The 26,788-nt window shown below is 37.4% G+C and overlaps 1 protein-coding gene across 1 annotated transcript in view; it reads right to left on the bottom strand.

The window, feature by feature from the left end:
* MARCHF5 (membrane associated ring-CH-type finger 5) overlaps positions 1-26,788 on the bottom strand; it is a 50,423-nt gene that overhangs the window by 21,893 nt on the left and 1,742 nt on the right. The window contains exon 2 of the mRNA XM_044240107.1: positions 8,551-8,753. Within this exon, the coding sequence (XP_044096042.1) occupies positions 8,551-8,753 (203 nt within the window). The remainder of the gene's footprint in view (positions 1-8,550; positions 8,754-26,788) is intronic.

Below are 26,788 nucleotides of genomic sequence, written 5' to 3'. Positions count from 1 at the left end.
GAGGGTGATGGTTATCTTCAACTTTACACAGAAGTTTGAATTAATGTTTAGTTGAGAATAACAAGAAATAAAATCAAAATTGTAATAAAAAAATTTAACTTGAAAGTAATCTAAGGGGGTACCTGACTAGCTCAGCTGGTAGAACATGTGACTTTTAATCTCAGGGCTGTTGAGTTTGAGCCTACTTCCAAAAAAAAAAAAGAAAAAGTAATCTAAGAATACACCAATAGTCTATGAAGACATAAAAGAGCACAAGTGGCTACATTAATATCAGTTAAAATCAACTTTAAGACAAAAATTCTTAGAAATAAAGGACAGTTCGGAGCACCTGGGTCAGTTAACTGTCTTCGGCTCAGGTCACATCTTGGGAGTGCTGGGATTGAGCCCCACGTCAGGCTCCCTGCCTCAGCAGAGAGTCTGCTTCTCCCTCTCTCTCTGCTCCCCACTCATGCTCTCTCTCTCTCAAATAAATAAATAAAATCGTTTTTTTTTTTTTAAAAAAAAAGGCATTTTATAATGGCAAAAAGGATGACCCATGAGCAATTAAGAACAATTAAGAACTGCTTAATTAGCAATTAAGAACACATATGCAGCTAACAATAAAGCCCATAAATGAAGCAAAAATGGACAGAACTGGAGAAACAGACAATTCAACAGTATTTGGAGACTTCAATATTGTACTTTCAATGAAGGATAGGTAAAAGATCAACAAGGAAATAGAGAAGGTTTGAAAATACTATAAACTAACTAGATATTTACAGAATACTCATTTTTCTCGAGTGTATATAGAACATTTGTCAGACTAAACCATGTTAGGCCACAAAACAAGGCTTAATACATTTAAAAAGATAGAAATCAAAGTATGGTCTTGGATCACAATGGAATAAAATTAGAAATCAGTAACAGAAGGACATCTGGCAAATCTATAAGTATGTGAAAATTAAACAACACACTTCTAAATTAACAGGTCAAAGAAGAAATCTCAGCAGCGTTTAGAAGATTGAAGTAAGTGACTTCATTAAAAAAGATGAGCAAGAAAATGAAAAGATAACTTACAGACTGAGAACAAACATTTGCAAAAGACAATCTGTTAAAGGAATTTCATCCACAATATACAGAACACTTAAAACTCAATAGTAAGAAAACAATCTGATTTTTAAATTATCAAAAGATCTAACAGACACTTCACCAAAGACATCAAATTACAAATAAACACATGAAAAGATGCTCTACATTTGCCATTAGGGAACTGTCAATTGAAACAATGAAATATTATGAAACCTCTATTAGAATAGCTAAAATCCAAAACACTGACAACACCAAATGCTGACAAGGATGCAGAAGAGGAATACATTGCTGTGGGAAGGCAAAATTTCAGCCACTTTGAAAGACAGCTTGGCAGTTCCTTATAAAACTAAACATACTCTTACCACATGATCTAGCAATTATGCTCCTTGGTATTTACCTAAAAAAAAAATATGAAAATCCATGTCTACACAAAAACTTGGAAACAAGATGTCCTTTAGAAGGTGAATGGATAAATAAACTGTGTATATCCAGACAGTGGAAGATTACCCAGTGTTAAAATGAAATGAACTTTCAAGGCATATGAAAGACATGGAGAAATTCTATAAATATTTTATATACATACATATATTACTAAGTGAAAAAAGCCCCAATCTGAAAACACTGCATTTTGTATAATTACAATTATATGGCATTCTGAAAAAGGCAAAAATATGGAAATAGTACAAAGATAGTACAAAGTGGTTGACAGGGGTTAGGTAGTACAAAGATCAGTGGTTGACAGGTGTTAGGAAGGGTTAGGATGACAGGTCATTCATAGGGATGAATATGTGGAGCGCAGAGGATTTTCAGTGGCATAAAAATACTATGTGTTATACTATAATGGTGGATTATATCATTATACATTTGTCTATATCCACAGAATATACAACCAATGACTGAATCCTAATGTAAACTACGGGCTTTGGATGATAATGACGTGTCAACATAAGTTCATCAATTATGACAAATCTATCACTTTAGTGAAGGATGTTGATAATGGAGAAGGCTATGCATATGATTAAGCAGGGACTATACAGGCTATTTCTGTACCTTCCTCTCAATTTTGCTGTGAACCTAAAACTGCTCTAAAAACTAAAAGTTGGGCACCTGGGTGGCTCAGTTGTTAAGCGTCTGCCTTCAGCTCAGGTCATGATCCCAGTGACCTGGGATTGAGCCCCATATCAGGCTCCCTGAGCCTGCTTCTCTGTCTTCAGCTCTCCCATGCTGTGTTCCCTTTCTTGCTATCTCTTTCTGTCATAAATAAAATATATTTTTTAAAAGTCTACTAAAAAAAACAGAAACTCAAACCAATAACCTAACCTTCTACCTTAGGAAACTAGAAAAGAAAAGCAAACTAAATCCAAACCAAGCAGAAAGAAGGAAATAATAAAGACTAGTGTGGAAATAAATGAAATATAAAATGGAAAAATGAAGAAAAAACATCAAGGGCGCCTGGGTGGCTCAGTGGGTTAAGCCGCTGCCTTCGGCTCAGGTCATGATCTCAGGGTCCTGGGATCGAGTCCCGCATCGGGCTCTCTGCTCAGCAGGGAGCCTGCTTCCCTCTCTCTCTCTCTGCCTGCCTCTCTGCCTACTTGTGATTTCTCTCTGTCAAATAAATAAATAAAATCTTAAAAAAAAAAAAATCAATAAAGCCAAAATTTGGGTCTTTAAAAAGATCAAAACTGACAAACCTTTAGCTAGACTGACCAAGAAAAAAGAAAAAGATTCAAATTATTAAAATTATGAATGAAAGTGGGCAAATTAATACTAACCATATAAGAATAAAAAGGATTATAAGGGAATACTACAACCACAGGCCAGCAAATTAGATAATCTAGATGAAATCAGCAAATTTGTGAAAAGACACAAACTACTGAAACTGACTCAAGAAGTAACAGAAAATCTGAACAGACCTTTATAACAAGTAAAAAGACTGAACAATTACTCCAAAAATTTCCTATAATACCAGGACCATACAGCTTCAATGCACCAAACATTTAAAGAATTAACAACCAATCATTTACAAACTCTTTCCAAAAAAAGAAGACAGATCACTTCCCAACTCAATCTATGAGGCCAGTTATTACCCCAATACCAAAACCAGTGAAAGAAATCACAAGAAAACCATTGGCCAATATCCATTATGACTACCGACAGAAAAATCCTCAACAAAGTACTAGCCAAACCAAATCCAGCAACATCTAAAATGTATTAAATACCATGATTAAATGGAATGTGTCCCATGAATGTAAAGTTGGTTTAACATATGAAAATCAGTGTAACACACCATAATAATGAAGAACAAAAACCACATGACCATCTCAATAGATTGAGAAAAAGTATTTACTCTTGTATGTAAAAACACTCAACAAAAGAGTAACAAAGGAAACATTCTCAACCTGATAAAAGCCATATAAAAAACTCAGAGATAACATAATAGCAAATGACAGTTTTTCTCCTAAGATTAAAAATAAGACAAGGATGTCTGTCCTAACCACTTCCATTGATGTACTGGTGGTTACAGCCAGAGCAATTAGGCAAGAGAATGACATAAAAGCATCAAGACCAGGAAAGAGGAAGTAAAACTACATTGACAGATAACATGATCCTGTATATAGAAAATCCTTAAAAACTATCAGAACCATTAAAAGAGTTCAGCATAGTTTCAGGACATGAGATTATAATTCAAAAATCAATTGTGTACTATATACTCACAATAAAGCAATCTAAAAATAAAATTATGAAAAAAATCCATTTATAAAAAGTAGGAAAAAAGTGAAATACTTAGGAATAAATTTAACAAAGCAAAAGACCTACACATTGAAAACTACAAAATATGGCTGAAAGAAATTAAAGAAAAAAAAGCTAATGGGAATCAGTCCCTGCTACTCTTGGGAATCAAGAACTCTGTCCTTGAGACTTTCTCCTTTGAATTATTCCGTTTGGTTAACCAAGGCTACTACTACCTGATCTTAAACTTCATGAAAATGCTTTATTTTTAATAAAAGACAAATGTTTTCCAGATGGTATTCTCTTCATGTTTTAAAGCAATGCTTCTTAAATTTAACATGTATATAACTTATCTGATGATCTCACAAAAATACAGATTTTGATTTAAACAGGGGATGGGAGGAGGGGTTAAAGTTTTTCATTCCTAACAGTTCTCAGATGATTCAAATGCTGCTGGTCCTTAGAGGACACTGAGTTTTTTAATTAGTTGCATACATGCAACTGGCCTAACTCACTAGCAGAAAGAAGAAAACAAACCCTAAAATGGGTGACGAAGTGAAAAGAATGAAAATCTGAAGAGTCCACTAAGTTTTTCCTAACTGAGCACAATATATTTCCTATCAATAATTAACACACACCACTCCTCCGTTCCTCCGTTCTGACCCTATTAAGTACTAGAAAAGACGCAGATTTGGCAGCTACTAAACCAGACTGAGTTTAAATCCATGTAAAACTTAAAATACTTGCTACACAGAGATCATCCTACTGAATGTTAACCATCACCTCTTCCTCTCTGGAGATGCTCTTATCTTGTATTCCTTTGTTTAGCCAGTGTCTCTCATGTGTTGTCTGGAGACCAAAGGTAGTCCCTGGCAATCTAGTAACTGCTCTACAAACAATTTGATGAAAACATAATAAAAATTTTTATCACAAACATTTCCCAAATTTGAAAAGTAAAATAATGAATTTCCAGAAAATCCTTTTAAGTTAATTGTTATGTTTCCAGGGTCACACATAACTCTACAAGAATAGTTAACAGGGGACTCTGTTTCAGCCAATAAACCTTCACATCATGTGAGTTGTTTACATTGGTTAAACACATATTTTGTTAATACTATCACGTGTTAAATCCTAAACTTAAGAAAGATAATCAATGCCTCAAATGTTCACTGAAGACTGAAAGTTCTAGGAACACTTTTAATTCAGAATGTCATTAAATGATAAATGGTGTATCAGAGTGAAAATAGTGTGATCTAGAAATGGGCTGTGACCAGTGAATTAGGATTAGTTTGCACCTCCTTGTTCCTACTGTACTGTAACACATTATTAAACAGGGACTGAAATTTTATAAAACAGGGACAAGAAGCCACTGAAGCATTCACATAATTTTCAACCACTCCAGCCTGCAATCAAAGCCTGAATTATGAATTTTGTCTGAAAACAAAGATTAAAAACTGAGTCAAAGGAGCTTCAACTTATTTTTAAAAAAACAGGTATAAATGGCCAGTGCAAAATTAATCATGAATATGCTAAAAAAGAACAATCTGCTGGCAAAAGTCTATCATCAAATGACATCGCAGTACATCATATGTCTAGTACACAGCAAGGAAGAACAATTACTATCACAGATGTACTTAAATATTTTGTTTTATGGCTGAAAGAAACCACTAGTGTTCAGAGTATGAATCAACTCTTGGCATTTACATAGTATGTAAATCAAGAAATACATGCAACTTTTAACTGATCATCAGTGAAAACATGCTATAGAGAAGGGATTTCCTTTTAACCAACAATTATTTTTGAACTTGATTTGAAAAAGTGTACTGGGATCAGGGCCAAGAGCACTAGCCATTTGTGTTGTAAGAAACACAACATGTGTAAGCTAACTCACACATGGTTTCATCTACAGACAACAGCTGGCATTTGACAATAAGTTTTGTGTTCTTGAGTCAGTGTTAAAAACTGCCTGGAAGGGAAGCCTATGAGGCTCAGTTGGTTAAGCATCTGAATCTTCATTTTGGCTCAGGTCATGATCTCAGGTTTGTAAGATAGAGCCCTGTGTCGGGCTCCATGATGGGTGTGAAGTCTGCCTAAGATTTTCTCCCTCCTCCCTCTGTCCCTCCTCCCTGCTCACAAGCACATTCTCTAAAATGAATAAAATCTTAAAAAAAAAAAGATAAAATATAAAGACCAAATCATGATATAAATGGCTTAACCAAATAGTCTGACCTTTTCAACACCAACCCATTTTCTTCCCTTGCTAAAAACAAAAACAAAAACCCCAATGTCTTTGTATTAGGTATATCTAAAAATGGTAATACCACACTAAACCTAAAAATTTATTTCCTAGAACTGAAAACCAAAAGGACAGATTTACCCACTGCCATCTTCCAAAATGAAATATTCAGCCTCACTGTTCTGTGCAATTCATTTGTCAACTCAGTGCCTCATCTAACAATGTATGTAATTTTCAGTGAGAATTCTTGCAGTAATTTCTGTATGCATCCATTTAAACATATAAAACGTCTAATCATATTGTACTTGCTGCTATTCTGAAAAACCTACAGCTGAAAAGTTGAATTATCAGTAGAATTAAAGGGTAGGAAAAGAAGCAGTTAAATAGGAAACCTTTGACTTTCATGAGCTAGGTATCAGTGTGGTGAAAGAATGCAGCAGAAATTGCTTTTTCTCATGTTTAAATTATTTTAGAATACTGCTTTAATATTATAGTTGACTCTTCAACAACATGGTTTGATCTGTGTGGCTCTACTTATATGTGGATTTTTTGAAAAATAAAATCAGTATCGTACTATTGGGATGCCTGGGTGGCTCAGTCGGTTAAGCCACTGCCTTTGGCTCAGGTCATGATCCCAGGGTCCTGGCATCGAGTCCCGCATCAGGCTCCTTGCTTGGCAGGGAGCCTGCTTCTCTCTCAGCCTCTGCCTGCCACTCTGCCTGCTGGTGCGCTCGCTTGCTCTCTCTCTGACAAATAAATGAATAAATAAAATATTTTTAAAAAAATCAGTACAGAGCTATAAATGTATTTTCTCTTATGATTTTTAAAAAATATTTTATTATACTTGAGAGGGAGAGAGAGCATGAGCAAGAGCAGGAGCAGGGGAGAGAGGGAGAGGAAGAAGCAGAATCCCTGCCGAATAGGGAGCCTGATGTGGGGCTCAATCCCAGGACCCTGAGATCATGACTTGAGCCAAAGGCAGACACTTAACTGACTGAGCCACCCAGGGGCCCCTCTCTTATGATTTTAACATTTTCATTTTTCTAGCTTACCTTATTGTAAGAATACAATATATCATAATATAATATAAAAACTATGTGTGAATCAACATTTGTATTAGTGGTAAGGCTATTAGTAGATAAGTTTTGGGGGGGGTCAAAAACTATAAGTGAATTTTTAATATTTTTATTTTTTAAGAGACAGTGAGCCCACACAAGTGGGGAGGGGCAGAGGGTGGAGAGAATCTCAAAAAGGCTCCCTGCTCAGCATGGAGCAGACAAAGGGCTCAATTTCACAACCCTGAGAGGATGACTTGAGTGGAAATCAAGAGTCAGATGCTTAACTGAGCCATCCAGGCATCCCGCTGTAGGTGAAATTTTAACTGTGTGGGTGGGTCGGGGGGGTCATCAGTGTCCCTAACCACTATGTTGTTCAAGGGTCAACTTTTGGATTACTTTGTCTTTATCTAAAATCCGTGGTGTACATGAAGACCCATCATGTGGTCCACAAATTCTAAATATTTGAGAAATAGTACTTTCTCTACTTTCCTAAGAAGCTATTATTTCTTCCTTCATATTGCTTATGAATTATGCTAGAGAAATACGGATAACAAAGGAAATTTTGTTTGCCCTTATTATTAACTGTCTCACATTAGAAAAGCACTTCATTATCTGCATCTATGTAGCTTTTTTTTTTTTAAAAAGAGGGCTCATTTCAGTATAGCACCTAGAAAACACACATCTAATAATTATTTCAAATTTCTCCTTGAACTCTCTTCCCCATGAAAGTCATTCTTTGACCTTCCCAGAAACCAAAGTGCCTTCAAAGAGCTCTTGATTATAGTCAAGGGTGGCATTAAAAATGCTTAACAACTGGTATGGCATAAACACCAAACAGACACCAGTTCATAATCACATGGCTATAATAGAACATGGTAACTAAGTATCATTCTTAGTTACAGCTTCCTTTAAACAGTGTGCTCTACTTTTTTTTAATGCTAGCTCCATTCTAAAAGATCTTTGGTTATTCCTTGCGTGCCAAGTTGCTGAAAGAAGAAAGCAGTTTTCATGAAGGACAACCATATCAATTGGATTCCAAAGATAAGATTAACACTATTAAGTCTTTAACTTTCCTACTTTTATTCCTTAATAGAAGAATTAAGGATAAATATCAGAAGAACACATTGTTGTTTTCTTTCTCCTACATCAATGGTTGCCACAGAATAAGGCTCTTTTAGTCAGCTTTTTAATTATAGCTTTGTTTTTTGATTTTATCCATTGAATCAGATGTCCAAGTTTCTTAGCCACTCAACCAAAATAAAAACATTTAACACACAAATGGGTGGATTTGAGGATACATTAAAGATAATGTAAACTGTTAAAAAAATAACAATTAGAGAGAAAACAGAAAAAGAGAAATTTACAAAGAATCAAACAGATGGGTCACTTTAAAATAAATCTGAGATCATAATTATGTAAAATAACATCACATATATCTGTTGATTTTAAGGTGCTTACCCAACTTTGGAAAAACTATTAAGTATTCAGCATTGCACTGAGGACATGCCACTCTGGCTGTACTGTTTCCTCTTTGTTTTTCATCTACCCAGCGCTGCAGACAAGCCTGGTGAACCCATTTTGTAGATCCTCTGCACCTGCATGGTCTCACCCATTCAGCTGTTCTATCGTCTTCATCAGTGGCAAAACACACCCAGCAACTTCTGTAAATTAAAAGAGAAATAATGATGTGACTTTAAAGACCCCAGTCTTCTTTCCACTGTAGCTCTAACTTAATGGGATGAGCCTACTATTTTATATTATAGAAACTCTACTTTACATTTAAATACCAAGGAGGCAAAACGATCAATACATTTCCAATAGAGCAGCTTCTTCTTTTTCTGCTTTTTCTGGTATTCTTCTGCAGAATCTATTGTTCTCTGAATTTTGCTTTTATGTAATTTCCTCCATCTTTCTAATAATTCTTCATTCTCTTATGAATCAGAGCCCAAAATGACAACCCTCAAGCTGCTTTTGTTTTAGAAGACCTAATCATTCTTTGAAGAGTGGTAAGCACAGGAATATGTGAAATTCAGAATTTTCCCCATTTCAATGCATTAACCTCTTAACCTCTTCAACGTGGAAAACTCAAGTATTACACAAATAATTTCACTATGGTCTCATTCCATTTTCAACTGAGGAAAAAAGAACATTTCTCTTTCTGGTCAAGTGTAATTATGAGGAGAGAGAAGGATTATTAAGTTTTTGAAAAGGGCACAAAGGGAAGGAATGAAGACATCAGGATCAACTATTGTATAGTGATATGGTATAGTGATATGGTACATTTGGGCCTGAATGTTTCCATTACAGGTATGAGTGGTTACCCTTTTCTGTGGAATTATATTATATTTGAAATCTAGAAGTCTCAACTCTTATATTAAAAATCTTAACTGCTTATATTAAAATTCTATTGAGATGGTTAATTTTAAAACATTTCCCATTTTGCTTTTAAGAGTACTTCATAGGGACGCCTGGATGGTTCAGTTGGTTAACCATCTAACTCTTGATTTGGCTCAGTGCTCAGTGGGAAGTTTGCTTAAGATTCTTTCCCTCTTCCTCTTTCTACCCCCCTCCCACCTGTACACACACTCATTCTCCTTCCCCCTCCCAGAGAAAGAGAATCTCCAGCAGACTCCCTACGGAGCACAGAGCCCGATAAGGGACTTGATCCCACAACCTGAGATCATGACCTAAGATGAAATCAAGTCCTGAGCCACCCCAGGAAACACTAAAAGGAAAAAAAAAAAAAAAAGGTACCTCATGAAGTCTAAATTGTTCTTGTGGGATTAGGTTCCAATTCTTTATTTTTTTCTCCCAAGTGACAAAAGGTATGACACTAATCTCCACTAGGGCAAATCCAATTTAACTCAGTGAGACCATTCACTCTCCCCTCTATTAAAGTTTGTACAACTGGAAACTGCTAATTAAAGCCTGCTACCTACTGTGTATTTTTCATTTAATTAGTAACTGGCTTCTGTCAGAACAACCAGCTTAACTATGCTCAATGGGAAAGACTATATAATCAGGTACTATAGATACTAAGTCTCCAGTCCTTGTAGAACAACATCAATTTTAATTGTGTGTTCCAACTAAGATTTTCCCATTAGAACAGGGAAAAAAGCTTAACTGAATTCATAGTAACAACATCCAAAATTGTGAATTACTCAGCTTTCAAATTCAGTCAGGTTTCATATGACTTAGGTAAAGACAGTAGGTAGGTACGTAGGTAGGTAGGTTTCTTTAGCACTCTGACCCACCTCAGCCAAGCTGTCTGGGCTCTCATACTATCCTATGGTTATCCAAGTGTCCCCTCCTCCTCTCCATCTTTTAAATCTTAAAATTTACTACTTTACCATTTTTAAGAGTAGTTCAGTAGCATGAAGTGCATTCATATTGTTGTGCAACCATCATCACCATCCATGGTATGACTGGTATATAACTAAATAATCTATGAAGATATTCACAAAACTTGAATTGGCAAAATAGAGAGCAAACAGACTTAGTTAACTTAAGTCTTAGTATATATGTGACCCACAAATGAGGTAATTTTGTAAATGTATTTGTATACCTCTGGGATATGAGATATATAGTTTTGGTAACAATATATAAGCAGAATACCTAGATACTTTCTAGGTTCTTCTAAGTTTTTCACTTCAACAATGAGCATATGTAGCTAAGTACGTCTAGGTTAGCATTACTAGTCAGTATTAAGGTGAACTGAATAAAGATAATTTTAGTCATCAGGAAAAAAATTAACTGTAAAAATATATCTACTCAGAATAACTTTAATACTAGGTTGAACCAAATGAAATCGCCTGTATTTGTCTGTTTTTAACCTATGTAAATGGAAGTTTCATATTTTAATCTAATGCAAATACTTGTAAAGCTATATTCCCCATAAATTCTAGTCAGTATTAAGATTTTTCGTAAAATTTTATTATGAAAAATTTCAAACTTTCAAAAAAAAGCTGAAAGCATGTTCAGTGACTACCCATATTCTCAATATCTAAAATTCTGTAATTCTTGTCATTTTGCTTTGTATGTACTTTACTACATATTCTTTCATCAATCCATTTTCTTTTTTTTTTTTTTTAAAGATTTTATTTATTTATTTGACAGAGAGAGATCACAAGTAGACAGAGAGGCAGGCAGAGAGGGAGGAGGAAGCAGGCTCCCTGCTGAGCAGAGAGGCCGATGCGGGACTCGATCCCAGGACCCTGAGATCATGACCTGAGCCGAAGGCAGCGGCTTAACCCACTGAGCCACCCAGGCGCCCCCAATCCATTTTCTTTTTTGATGCATTTCAAAGGTAACATCAGTATACCCCTGAACACTTTTTATAGTTTTACTTTTTAGAAGGTACTCAACTGACATTTAAAGCATTTTAGGTATTTCTTCTAATTTCACAACTACAGCAGGTAAGATAGTTGAATGGTTATTTATTTTCCATATGATTTTTATGGAAACTTACTAGGAGTTAAGTCCAATAAGAAGTGCTAATAAAGGGCGCCTGGGTGGCTCAGTTCTTAAGTGTCTCCCTTCTGCTCAGGTCATGATCCCAGGGTCCTAGGATTGAGGCCCCCATCAGTCTCCCTGCTAAGCAGGAAGCCTGCTTCTCCCTCTTCTCCCTCTCCCATGGCTTGTGTTCCCTCTCTCACTGTATTTCTGTCAAATAAATAAAATCTTAAAAAAAAAAGGGGGGGGCTAATACAAATAACCTTGCTTTCATTGTTTGATTCACAGCAATAGTATACAGTTTACAAATTTGGGTTTTGAAGCTAACGCTCATTACAGATTATTTGAAATTATCTTACAGAAGAAATATTAAAAGAAACCTTATTGATACCAATATTCTCAAATCCACCAATTTACCGTATCCATTTTCTCTTTATTCGTCATTACATGTTAATCTGATGACAGTCATTTGAGATCAAATACTAAACTTCTGACAACACCAAATTACTTCATCTAAAAATTATAGGTTAGATATGATAAATATGTAATAGAATTTTCTAATAATACACATGTTGCCAGCAACATTTACTGACTATTCACTGGGTCCATGTTGTTGCACAAATAAAATAAATGGATCACTGTATCTATTTGGAAAATCCTGTAACTTAATTAGGGCCACATCTAGGAGATAACAGATTTAAGGATCCAGTGAAATTACCATAGGTATATCTATCCATTTTAAGAAGTTGAGGGATCAATTTGGATAGACCAGAGAAGGCTTCCGAGAGGAGTGACAGAAATGAGCAGAGTCAGGGACAGGTGATTACAGAGATGCCTTTTTTTTTTTTTTTAAAGATTTTATTTATTTATTTGACAGACAGAGATCACAAGTAGGCAGAGAGGCAGGCAGAGAGAGAGGAGGAAGCAGGCTCCCTGCTGATGTGGGGCTCGATCCCAGGACCCTGGGATCATGTCCTGAGCCAAAAGCAGAGGCTTTAACCCACTGAGCCACCCAGGCGCCCCTGATTACGGAGATTCTTGAAACTATGTTTCCTGGACCAGCAGCTTCAGCATCAGTTGGTATCCTGCAATTCTCTAATTCAACCCCAGAGCTAGTGAATCACAAACTCTGGAGGAGTGCCTTGATTTCTGTGAAGGTGATCTTGAGGTGAAGTCTGAGAACAGCTGGTATAGAAAACTGGCAGGTGAGGGGTACCTGGGTGGCTCATTCAGTTAAGCGTCCCACTCCTGGTTTGGGCTCAGGTCGAGATCTTAGGGTTGTAAGATAGAGCCCTGTGTAGGGCTCCATGCTCAGCATCAACTCTGCTTATCCCTCTCCTTCCCCTCTGCCCTTTCTCCCACTGGCTCACAGGTCCTCTCTAATAATGAAATAAATTCTTTAAAAGAAAAAAAAAAAAAAAAAGAAAAATGGCAGGTGGAAAAAAAAAGTAGAGGTTGGTGAAAGCAAAATGTATGAAGGAGGGCGCCTGGGTGGCTCAGTTGGGAACAACTGCCTTCGACTCAGGTCACGGTCCCAGAGTCCTGGGATCGAGTCCTGCATCGGGCTCCCAGATCTATGGGGAGTCTGCTTCTCCCTCTGACCTTCCCTCTCATGCTCTCTCTCAAAGTAAATAATAAAATAAATAAAAATCTTATAAAAAACGTATGAAGGAGACGTTTACTGGATGTGTTTAAGTTAGAAATAACTGCTATATTTTTTTAAATAGAAGTGTCAGTACAGAAAATGTTGTTTTTTTTTTTAAAGATTTTATTTTTATTTATTTGACAGAGAGAGATCATAGTAGGCAGAGAGGCAGGCAGAGAGAGGGGAAGGGAAGCAGGCCCCCTGCTGAGCAGAGAGGCCGATGCAGGACTCGATCCCAGGACCCTGAGATCATGACCTGAGCCGAAGGCAGTGGCTTAACCCACGGAGCCACCCAGGTGCCCCGAAAATGTTGTTTTAAAGAATCTATTAACTGGTTACAACCTTACTAGATAAATGAGTTTAATCTACCTAATATGTAAAGAACGTTAGTCTTTGATAAAAGGGCCAAGCACATGGCAAATTAATTTAAAGTATATAAAAATAGTCAAATAAATATTTTTAGGCAAAAAGCCTGTAAGACAGAGTTACTAGTCTTCAGGGCTGGAAAACAGGGGAGGGAACAAAATATATATGTTTATGAATCCTTTCTTCCCTCATTTTTTAAAAACTTCTGAGAGAATGACCAGGGACATTAGTTGAGAAGGCCTTATAATTATGCTTTCCTTCTTTCCTTCCCCATACCCTACTCCCTTCTTGGTGCCATCTATTTGGGCTATTTATTCCCTAATTCCCCGCTTCCCTCCTTTTAGAGAGAAAGAGGTGACTGGAAATGATGGGTTTACAGTTTCTCAAGATCTCATAATGGAGGACAGAGAAGAAACTTGGGGTTTAATGAACACCACGATTTCTCTTCCCTTCTAAGAACAAACAGTATCCCATGCTTTTTATGGAAAACCACCCTTCCCTCTAACATCAGTCCTGTATGTGGTTTAGGCAGTTGGTCCTCCCCCATCCCCAGCTCCAGGAAAAGTAATCCTTAGATTGCTTTAAGGGCATATCCCACCCCCAAATTACAGTGATTGAAGATTTGGCCCATAAAGCTGGTTTTACCAGAGTGAATCTTGGAATTTTTGCTGGGAAAGCTGGTAAACAGACTTTGTTTTTTTCTAATGAGCTTGAAGGAAAAGGTGTGAAGCTAAACGAAAGTGTAAGGCTATTACTGCCAGGAGAACCACCATGTGGAGCCTAAAGGACCCAGAGGAAGCTGAAAGATAGAAACTGATTGTTTTGAGACATGGATCAAGCTGTGCTTAAAGCTAAATATACTTCTGCTCTGTTCACTTACATAAACCTATAGCTGTTTCTTATCCTTTTTTTTTTAAAGTTTAGTCAGTTTGGGGCACATTCCCCACCATGTACAACCCAATCTTGATAGAGTGTGAAAAATTAGATATAAGAGACATCCCCAGAACAATCATATGATGTGAACTCCGAACAGCTTTTATAAGTACACACAGTATTTTTTGTCAACAGCTTTGTTTCCTATTGATTAGAACTTGGACAGAAAAGTCTTAAATAAACCTAATTCCCACTGCAAGGACTTTGAGTCTTCAAGCTTTTCTTAGATAAAAACAAACAACAAAGATAAACCCCAACATTTTGAAATTAAAGATTTTTACTGATGATGCCATAATATTTGCATTTTAGGGTCAATATAACAATTCCACTTTAATTCAAGTTACTATAACTTTTTTTAAAAGATTTTATTTATTTATTTGGCAGAGAGAAATCACAAGTAGATGGAGAGGCAGGCAGAGAGAGAGAGAGGGAAGCAGGCTCCCTGCTGAGCAGAGAGCCCGATGCGGGACTTGATCCCAGGACCCTGAGATCATGACCTGAGCCGAAGGCAGCGGCTTAACCCACTGAGCCACCCAGGCGCCCCAAGTTAATTTATGGGGTGTATTCTGAATATCCTAATAAGTGAGAATAACTGGATGTTTCCCATTTCAAAGAACAAAGCTAAAAACGTTTCAAAGTCCATACTCAAGAAGAGGTTATAATTTTTTTTTTTTTAATTTTATTTGACAGACAGAGATCACAAGTAGGCAGAGAGGCAGACAGAGAGAAAGGGGGAAGCAGGCTCCCCACTAAGCAGAGAGCCCGATGCAGGGCTCGATCCCAGGGCTCTGAGATCATGACCTGAGCTGAAAGCAGAGGCTTTAACCCACTGAGCCACCCAGGTGCCCCTATAATTTTTTTTTTTTAAGATTTTACTTATTTATTTGACAGACAGAGATCACAAGTAGGCAGAGAGGCAGGCAGAGAGAGAGGAGGAAGCAGGCTCCCCGCAGAGCAGAGAGCCCGATGCGGGGCTCGATCCCAGGACCCTGGGATCATGACCTGAGCCAAAGGCAGAGGCTTTAACCCACTGAGCCACCCAGGCACCCCAGAGGTTATAATTTCTGACCAAACTCTAAGTTTCTCTTTAAGTGATCCCCGGTCCCCCTTCCATCCTCCAATCTGCTCAATGTGATGCACAAATGTCATCTGAGAACTTATTAGAAATGCAAGTTCTCAGGTCCTACCGAAGACCATACAGAATCAGAAACTTTTGGGAGTAGGACTTGAAATTACATTTTAAAATTTTGTTCTCCCCCCAAAAAAGCTTAATTATTTTTCTTTTTTAGTATGGTAAAATACATATAAAATTTACATCTTAACCATTTTTAAGTGTATAGTTTAGTGGTATTAGATATGTTTAGGTGCCTGGGTGGCTCTGTAGGTTAAACACCTGCCTTCGGCTTAGGTCATGATCTCAGGGTCCTGGGATCAAGTCCCTCATTGGGCTCCCTGCTCAATATGGTGTCTGTTTCTCCCTCTCCCTCTGTCACTCCCCCTATTTGTGCTCTCCTTTTCTCTGTCAAATAAATAAAATCTTAAGAAAAAATACATTCACAGTGTTGTGCAATCATCATATCCACCCATCTTCTAGCTCTTTTCATCTTATAAAACTGAAACTCTGTACCTGTTAAACAACTCCCCACTCTCTTCCCCTCGATCACCATTAGAGTGTCTTTATGGTTTTGACTATTCTAAGTACCTCATATAAATGGAATCATCCAGTATTTGACTTGTGACTGGCTTACTTCACTTAGCATATTGTCCTCAAGGTTTATCCAAGTTGTAGCATACTGCAGAATATCCTTCCTTTTTAAAGCTGAATAATATTCCATTGTGCTTATCTGTTCACTGGTCAACAGATACTTGGGTTGCTTCCATATTTAGCTGCTATGAACATGGGTATACAAACATTTCTTTGAGATACTGCTTTCAATTCTTTGAGGTATATACAACCAGAGTGGCACTATGGATTATATCTGGTATTTCTATTTTTAATTTTTTTGAGGAACTGTTGACATTTTATTTTTTGACCACCTGCTGATAAGTGATTACAATACCTCAAGTTGGAGAATCTGCTCTAGCCATCCTTCTTTCCTTTTTCCTTATTTCCTTTGTAAATCTCCTCGACTTACCATAATACAGAAATAAAATTCCATTTTACACTCAATGTTAACTTTTAAAATTATTTTGTTTTTAATTTAAATAGTAAGTAAAATGCTTAAGCAGCCCCCCCCCCGGAAAGAGCTAGCTAAATTTGGGGGAAAGACTACGTGATTTCAGGATGTTCTAACTGAGTAAAGAACCTGGACTTTGGAGCCAGACTGCTGGAGTTCAATTCCTGCTCATCACTTACTATAGGTGTAATGACAGAATCTCTTGTATTATAAAACAGGGGTTCTTAATCTGGGGTCCATGAAAACTTACAGAGTTTGGCAAATTTGGATGGGGAAAGAAATTACATATGGTTTTTGCTAACCTCTAAATAAAATTTAATTTCTTCCAATGATAAATGTAAGCAAACCAGAGTAATACTAGCAGTACAGCAACTACAAATTAGTACAGTGACCAGAAATTTTCATATTACTATATAGCTAGATGTGCATATCTCAAAAGAACATTTAGCTCATTGCTAATTTAAATTTAGTTCTCAGACCAACCAAAAGAGCTTATATTTTAAGCTGTTAAAGCTCATATTACTACGTCAGATTTTTAATATGTCGATTTGCTACAGTTCAACATAACTGGTTTCATTTCTGATACTATGTATTTTGTTTCATTCTTTCAAAACATTCTGAGCAGGAACCCACGGGAACCCACAGTCTGCCAAAAGAGTTCTCTGCATAAAAAAAGGTTTAATGTTAAGATCCCTTACTGTAAAGGATTAAACAAGTTATCATAAAACTGCTTAAGAATTGCCTGGCAGCAGTTAAGCTTCTGACTCTTAATTTCAGCTCAGGTCATGTTCTCTAGGTTTTGACAGCAAGCCCCTGGGAGGGAAGGGGTTTGGGGAGGATCCCATTCTGTGCTGAGTGTGGAGCCTACTGAAGTTTCTCTCTCTCCCTCTGCACCTCTCCAATTGACCAAATGAACATAGCAATAATGGCACTGATAAAGAAGAGAAAGGTGGTGTCAACTTTACATCTATGCCTAGCTAGATTTTATGGATACACTTTGTTACTTAAATTTGCACATATAGGGGTGCCTGGGTGGCTCAGCAGGTTAAAGCCTCTGCCTTTGGCTCAGGTCATGATCCCAGAGTCCTGGGATTGAGCCCTGCATCGGGCTCTCTGCTTAGCGGGGAGCCTGCTTCCTCCTCTCTCTCCCTGCCTGCCTCTCTGCCTACTTGTGATCTCTGTCAAATAAATAAATAAAATCTTAAAAAAAAATTTTTTTTTTCTTGCACATATAGCAATCCTGCCTGGCACCCTTTTATTCAGTTGAAAAAGTCCTGGATTCCTAATCATCCCCCCAAATTTTTCAACAGGCCACCACCATTGCTTAAGATACTCCTTTAAGTCCTCTCAATTCATTTTCTTCCACAGTCTTTTCTTTCTACTAGCTTTCCTTTTCTTTTTTTTAAGGTTTTACCCATTTATGAGAGAGAGAGGAGAAAGCAAGCATGTGTTGTGAGGGAAGGGCCAGAGGGAGAGAGACAAGCAGACTCCTTGGTGAGTAAGACCCCAAGATCATGACCTGAGCCAAAGGCAGACGCTTAACTGACTGAGCCACCAGGTGCCCCTCACTAGCTTCTCTAAATGCCTCCTGCTGGCTGATATACACACTGTTTACTTCCATACCTTCCCAGCTGCCAAGATGGGGCACATTACTTTATAAAGTAAATGGAAATCTGGGAATTATCACAACTGGCTCAGAAGTTAAAGGAACAAACCACTATTACTATAAAATGAAGATAAGAGGGGCGCCTGGGTGGCTCAGTGGGTTAAGCCGCTGCCTTCGGCTCAGGTCATGATCTCAGGGTCCTGGGATCAAGTCCCGCATCGGGCTCTCTGCTCAGCAGGGAGCCTGCTTCCCTCTCTCTCTCTCTGCCTGCCTCTCCATCTACTTGTGATTTCTCTCTGTCAAATAAATAAATAAAATCTTTAAAAAAAAAATGAAGATAAGAAAAAAGAACTAGATGAATCCAAAGAATATTACTTATTCCTTAACATAAATGTATAGTCTTAATGGTATTGGTAATATCATTAAATCTATACATATAACATGCCACTCATTATAAAAGATTTTATCCTACATGACTTTAAAATTGTAATTTTTTCCAGTAAACTTTATATATTGTTTAAGGAATACATGGATAATTTGCCTTAAACCTAAGATTATTCAAGATCTCCTCTTAAATCAACTTGAGTATCAACTAAGTATGTTTGTTATCTGATGCCACAAGGAATACCCTAAGTGCCAAGAAAAGATGTCAGACACCGTAATACAGAAATGTGATGATGACAGTAAGAAACACAGGATGAAAGAGCTGAGATGTTTCATGAAAAAAGAATGAGAATTCAAGCTGAACTGGGAATAAAAAGGGTATTCTAATTAAGAAAAACAGCATAAACAAGCTTAGAGAGAGAAATGAGCATATGGTCATGGACAATAAGAAGACCAACATGGTTGGAGCAGGTTTTAAGATAAACCTATTACATAAATACTTTATAGATATTATAAACCAGTTAGAAAAGGACGGATGATAAATGTAACCTCATTTTATAGGGCTCATTTGTGAGTCATCCACTGATTATTTTTTTAAAGTTTGTTTTTTAAAGGGGAAGAAACTTTAATTATCAATAAAACAGTCTCTCAGTAGCACATAAATTTACCAAGTAAGATATGTATGGCTATCTAATAAAACAACTGGCAGTAAAGTCTATCTTTACAGATTCAAATACAGGTGTCTATTTGGATTATTAGAAAGGTGGGGGAGATGATAGGCTCCTTAAAGTATGTTTTTTAAAGGGGAAGAAACTTTAATTATCAATAAAACAATCTCTCAGTAGCACATAAATTTACCAAGTAAGATATGTATGGCTATCTAATAAAACAACTGGTAGTAAAGTCTATCTTTACAGATTCAAATACAGGTGTCTATTTGGATTATTAGAAAGGTGGGGGAGATGATAGGCTCCTGTCTTAAGAGATCACTTTGATGAAAATGGGTGCATCAGAGTAGAAGCAATCTGGGAGGCAGGAGAGAGAACAATGAAACAAGCTCTAAATTGCTGCTGTTGTATTATATATAGCGCCTTAACAATGTATTTGCAGGACTGTTTTAAGTAAAGAGAACAAGCACTCCTTAATTCAGGACATGCTTTAGAGATCCATTCTCTGGTTAATGTAAAAAAGGCCCCATTTAGCAATGGAAAGAACTGCATGCTGCTTGCTTTGTCTCAGGATTAAAAGTGTCACATCCCATGTATTCTGGAACACATACCATGAAGAAAACTAAAAATCCCTTTATATGTCTGTTCACCCAAGTGGAATGGAAGTTAAAAGTATCTAGATTCTGGGCACCTGGGTGGCTCAGTGGGTTAAGCCTCTGCCTTCCACGCAGGTCATGATTTCAGGGTCCTGGGATCGAGTCCCTGCTTCCTTCTCTCTCTCTGCCTGCCTCTCTGCCTACTTGTGATTTCTCTCTCTGTCAAATAAATAAATGAAATCTTAAAAAAAAAAAAAAAGTATCTAGATTCCTCACAAAGATATAACCACAATCATGACACATTACCAAAGGGTAAAACTGAAGGGATATACACCACAATGAAAGCAATCAAGCATATATTCATGCCATATATACTTTGTCTCTGATCTTTGTAACTCTGCAAGCATAATTATTTCCATCTTAAATAAATAAGTAAACAAAAGCCCAAAAGGTTAAGTAATCTGCCCAAAGTCTCATAGAGAGGCACAGACGCAACCTAGGCCTCAATTCCAAAACACTGGCTTTTTCACTATACCATGCTGCCATATGTATAGTGAATTCCAAGAAATTTTCCATTTCTTATTTCATAGAACATTAGAACCGGTATAAGAAATTGTTTCATTTTTGCTAAGGTACTTTTAAGGAGTCATAAGGAGCTTTCACCAGAGATCTACATTCCTTCCAGTCTATTCCACTGTGCCATAAAAATATTACCATCTTTCATCAACCTATAAACTTTTGTGATGTAAGGAGTTAGGAGTCATGTATGTATGTAGGGCATGTAAAGGATCGCTACATACGTCTGGAGAAGAGGGGGAAAATATTTCTGCCTAAAATGTCCAGAAAAGTTTTGTAAATGAGGCAGCACCTGAAGTGGGTCAAGAATGGGTTTAACTTTGAAAGGCAAGATGCTAAAAAGAACATTTTGTGTTCAGAGGACAGTGAGCAAATCAGTTTGTCCTGAGCAACAGATATTTATGTTCTCATTCTTAAAGGAAAAGTTTTTAAAAGATAGTTGGTGCCAGTCATACTCTGTGTCTGAAATGGTTTTTGCAAGATTATTCTAAGCACTGATATGTAATAAGGGATGTAAAGAAAGGCACAGATTCAACACTGTCTCCAATGTACTCCAAGGCTCTTGGGTAAAAGGAATAGGGAACAGTTTCTGTTCTCAATGAACTTCCAGGTGAATGCGCATGGTGGTGGTGGTAACGAGTTTGTGCAAAAGACTCTGAGGCATGGGATAGGTGCATTTATAAAATTATAATACAGTGTGATTTACTATGATAAATGTATAAAGGTTCTATGGAAACACAGGAAGGGAGCAACTCATTCTGTCCAAAGGGGCTATGTAATGCTTCAAGGTGACATTTGAGCTGAATTCTTAAGATTGGTTAAGAATTAGCCAGATGTTGGGGCGCCTAGGTGGCTCAGTGGGTTAAGCCCCTGCCTTCGACTCAGGTCATGATCTCAGGGTCCTGGGATGGAGCCCCACATTGAGATCTCTGTTCAGCAGTGAGCCTGCTTCCCCCCCTCTCTGCCTGCTTCTCTGCCTACTTGTGATCTCTCTCTCTCTCTCTCTCTGTCAAATAAATAAATAAAATCTTAAAAAAAAAAAAAATTAGCCAGGTGTTAAAAGGGAAGTCACCTAAAACAAAAATAAGGAAAAGAAAGCATAGGATATCAGGGTGTCTGAGTGGCTCAGTCAGTTAAGCAATCTAATTCTTGGTTTCAGCTCAGATCATGATCTAAGGGTTCTGGGATCAAGGTCCAGATGGTGCTCTGTGCTCGGTAGGGAGTTGGCTTGAGGGTCCCTTCTCTCCCTCTTCCTCTACCCGCATGCACACATGATCTCTCTAAATAAATAAAATCTTTAAAAAGAAAGCACAGGATATATCCAGAGGGCAATGTAGTGGAATGCAGAGGAATATGATTAAGGTAGGTTGAGGATGAATTACATTAATCGATATAAACCCCTTAATTAAGGTCTTGAAAGTTTATATTTTATCCTATAGGTGATGTACAGCCTGGCAATGGAAATGGGATGATTATAAACATAATAATGAATAACGGGATGATTATAATCATATAAACTACTCTATAAGTCAAACTGGAAGAGAAAAAGTACAACCAGAGAAAAAAAGAATCTGTAATATTCGATGAGTGAATTTGGAGGGAAAAAGAAAAAAAATTTCATGGTTGGTGGACTTCAAGGATGGTCTAATCAAAATCCAAAAGAAAAGTAAAAACCAGGGAAATATCAGTTTAGTTTTAGATATGTTAGGGTGTTAATAATACCATGTATACACAAAATGGAAATGTCTATTAGCCAGCTAGGAAAGAGACAGTGAAAAATGGGAATGTGGTCAGGAATAAAGACACACATCTGGGAGTTATTCAAATAGAGGTGAAAGTGAAATAGAGGGACACCTGGGTGGCTCAGTTGCTTAAGCAGCTGCCTTAGGCTCAGGTCATGATCCTAGCGTCCTGGGATCGAGTCCCGCATTGGGCTCCTTGCTTAGCAGGGAGCCTGCTTCTCCCTCTGCCTGCCACTCTGCCTGTGCTCACGCGCTCTCTCTGACAAATAAACAAAAATCTTAAAAAAAAAAAAAAAGTGAAATAGAAAGTGGGTACACTCAGAGAAATGTTAAGTGCTGAGGCTTAAACCATACTTACATGATTGAAGGGAGTAAAGGTAAGGTAATATATGAGAGGGAGAAAAACCAAAGATAGAGAAATAGTATGGTGTAATATATTTTCAAGAACATAGGGGGTGGCAATCATCAGTTTCATCTTCATTAAATATATGTCACGGATATGAGGACCAAGCAAAAAAGGCATTAGGTTTACTGGTTAAGAAATTACTGGTGACCTTTACAGGGCACCTGGGTGGCTCAGTTGATTAAGCTTCCAACTCTTGATTTCCACTCAAGTCATGATCTCAGGGACGTGAGATCAAGCCCCACATTGGGCTCCATGCTCAGTGAGGAGCCTGCTTAATAGTCTCCCTCTCCCTCTGCCCCCACCCCCCACCCAGCTCTCACTCTAAAATAAAATCTTAAAGGAAAAATAAATTATTAGTGATCTTTAGTATACTTTTAGTAGAGCTAAGGACAATAAAAAGGAATCAAAGTCAAATTATAAGGAGAGCTGATAAAGAGAAAATAAGGACCTAAGTATCATAACCAGGGGAATAGATGAAAAAATATGTCAATCCAATGAATATTACATATATTCTCTTGAGTATCACAGTATATATATATATATGTTCTCTTGAGTATCACAGAACTCAGAATAGTATTTTAAAAAGCAAATTGTAGCTGATATATTTAAATTTTAGAAAAAAACAAAACCATTTTATATATACGCTATATATAAAAGCATTAAACAAAGGAGACGGGAAGAAGTTAAACCCATTTACGATGGTGCCATAGGGATGGAGAGAAGATATGGAAATAATGAGTATGATCAAAGGGGACTTTTTCTATAATGTTTCCACTTTTAACATACAAATAGAAGTAAATATAATTAATTGCTATGGTTTTTAATTCTAGGTATTGGTCTGTAGTTGTCAAAATGGGATACTGATGTCACCGAGGAAAAGATGCCAACTGACAAAATGAGAAACTGCTTTAATGGAAACTAAGAAATGATTGTATAAATCTGAAGATAATATGGTATATGTTCCTATCAGAATAGTCGACGTCCTCCAAGGGGAAGTGCATCTGTGGTTGGTAACACTCACAGTGTGAGGATTCTAACTCACTTTGCCACTGCAGGAGAGGAGCAGGAAGAGATTCTTCTCTCCGTTTTCCCTCCCATATGACTGTTCTGGAACACTGGCTAAGTGCCTTGCCTACTCCCAGGTACAAGCAAGTGATGCAAAACAAACTCAAGAAATTCCTGAGTGTTTACTGTAAGACTTACATACATAAGTCAAGTTTCCAGAAGCAAAACTCAGCAGGCCTAGGTTTCAAACATAAAGCCCATTCCTGCAGTTTGTTACAATATTCTCTGTATTCTCCATACATTTAATCCTACATAATCCAACATAAGCGAAATCAAGAAAATAGATGGTGACGGAATAATGATATAAAGCGTCTGAGTTTATAAATGCTTATAATTTCAGGGCAATGATTTGTGATCTCAAATCACTCATGAAAATAGAAAATCAACCCCCTTTCCCACTACTCTCAGAAACTGTTTACCCACAGCAATTTAAAAGGTTTGAATAAGTTTAAGAATGAAAGGCAATCAAAACATTATATATACACTTTCCACCTACAAATACTGCAATAAAATTCATCAAGATAAATTAACAATTGCTAAACTAATTTATCCACAAAGGACAAAGCAATTCGACTTCAGCTATTAATATGCTGTCATTAAGAATAAGAATATTCTGAAAGAATAAGTAGTATAGACTATGCACACAATCCATTTTATAATTAAACACAATCTCCACTAGAATTTAAACTCCATATGAACATTTTTGGTTATGTTCACTATAGATACCAAGGACCTAGAATGGTACTGGGTATATGGAGGCAGTCATTATTTACCATACAAATTCAATAAATACAAATACTTATTCACTACCAAATACCCAACTTTAAACCTAGAAGCAACAGAAAAATATATGTTACACATATTTCCTTAATCTTCTCAAGGATAAAACCTTCATCAGAGAAATAAACATATGGGCAGGTTTCTGAGCTAAATTCTATCCCTCAAAAACTGCCACCTAAAAACTAATTAGGGAGAAGCCAAATTCATTGCAAGAATTACGAACCGTAGTAGGCTGACACATTTTAATCTGTTGGGCTTATCCGTATTCCTCCAATGAATCAATCAAGTATCTTTGTGTTCAATTTGTATGCAGGGCCAACCCACATTAAGATGACAGTAAATATGAAGGTTTTGGCGGGACAGGGGGAGTAATGCCACACTGGTTGATTACAGGAGAATCTTAAGTACCTTCTATATGCCCAACACATGAATAGCATTTTGTTTATAAAGTGCTTACATGGAGCACCTGGGTGGCTCCGTGGGTTAAGCCTCTGCCTTCGGTTCAGGTCATGGTCTCAGGGTCCTGTGATCAAGCCCCAAATCAGCTCTCTGCTCAGCAGGGAGCCTGCTTCCCTCTCTCTCTCTCTGACTGCCTCTCTGCCTACTTGTGATCTCTCTCTGTCAAAAAATAATCTTAAAAACAAAAATAAAAAAATAAAGTGCTTACATGTGCTCTCATTTGATATAATCCTGCAAGGTAGGATATTCTCATTTTCTTAAAAAAGATTTGTCTGAGAGGGAGGGAGAGAGAGCACAGAGGGAGTGGGAGAGGGAAAAGCAGACTCCCTGTTGAGCAGAGAGCATGACGGGGCTCCATCCCAGGACCCCAAGATCACAACCAGAGCTGAAGGCAGATGCTGAACTGACTGAGCCACCCAGGGACCCTGGATATTCTCATTTTATAAATGAGAATGGATAGCCTCAGAATTTAAGTCCAAAATCACATTTTGCTGCTTACTAGAGGTAAAATGAAAATTTCACAATTACGGTCTCTAAAGCCCAAACTTTTCTCATGAATCTGTACTCTTATCATGAAATAATCCCTTATTTCAGGCCCCATCCTTCTAGAAATTTGTGATCTTACCGGTCTTGGGCAGAGCCAGGCATCCATCCATGTATTTTTTTTAAAGATGTACTTATTTAGGCGCGCATGGGTGGCAGTGTTTTAACCAACACAGTGTCTGCCTTGGGGCTAAGGTCACGATTCCCTGGGTTGGGCTCCCTGTTTCAGCAGGGGAATCTGCTACTCCCTCTCCCTCTGCTCATGTGCTCTCTTACTCTCTCAAATAAATTAAAAATCTTTAAAAACTTATTTATTTGAGAAAGTGTGTGTGTATGGGGGAGGGAAGGGGCAAGTGAGGGAGAGAAAATCCCAAGCTGATTCCCAGCAGTGTGTGGAGCCTGAGGGGCAGGGCGGGGAGTAGTTGATCTTAAGACCCTGAGATTATGATCTGAGCCAAAATCAATAGTCGGATGTTTAACCAACTGAGCCACCCAGGTTTCATCCATGCATATTTTTAAAATGCTCTCCAGGTGATTCTAATGTGAAGGCAAGGTTGCAAACTACTAAGATAATAAAAGTCTTTTAGGGGTGCCTGGGTGGCTCAGTCCATTAAGCGTCTGCCTTCGGCTCAGGTCATGAATTCAGGGTCCTGGGATCGAGTTCCGCATTGCACTCTCTGCTCAGCGGGGAGTCTGCTTCTCCCTCTGTGCTCTCTTTAAAAAAAAAAAAAAAAAAGGTGGGGTTATGGAAATTGGGGAGGGTATGTGCTATGATGAGTGCTGTGAAGTGTGTAAACCTGGCGATTCACAGAACTGTACCCCTGAGGATAAAAATACATTATATGTTCATTAAAAAAACAAAAACAAAAACAAAAACCCCTAATTCTCAAAAAAATAAAAAAAATGCAATTATCAAAAAATAAAAATAAAAAAAGTCTTTGAATGTTATCTTAAGGATCTATGTTGAGATATGTCAAAAAGGTACAAAAGATGAGGGTTACTCAATATTATAGCCATCAGTTTAGTAAACACAGAATTCCCAAGGTTCTATTGAGAAGTAGTTAAGTGCCTCAGAAATCCTTGGCTTTTTATTTTTATGGAAATCTCCAAAGAACATAGGAAAGCCGGGTCATCTTTTAGACACAAAAACCCTTCAAAAGTCATCTATGTAAAACTGAAAGCAGCAGACACTCAAAGGAAAAAAAAAAAATCTAATTACAATATATCCTGCAACAGAATAGGGTCTCATTTGATTGGAAATGGCAGTGGAATGAGGAGGTCTCCTTTAGGCATTCACA

The sequence above is a fragment of the Neovison vison genome, chromosome 2, assembly GCF_020171115.1.
Source record: "Neovison vison isolate M4711 chromosome 2, ASM_NN_V1, whole genome shotgun sequence".
Lineage (NCBI taxonomy): Eukaryota > Metazoa > Chordata > Mammalia > Carnivora > Mustelidae > Neogale > Neogale vison.
This window is presented reverse-complemented; position numbering and strand designations above follow the sequence as displayed.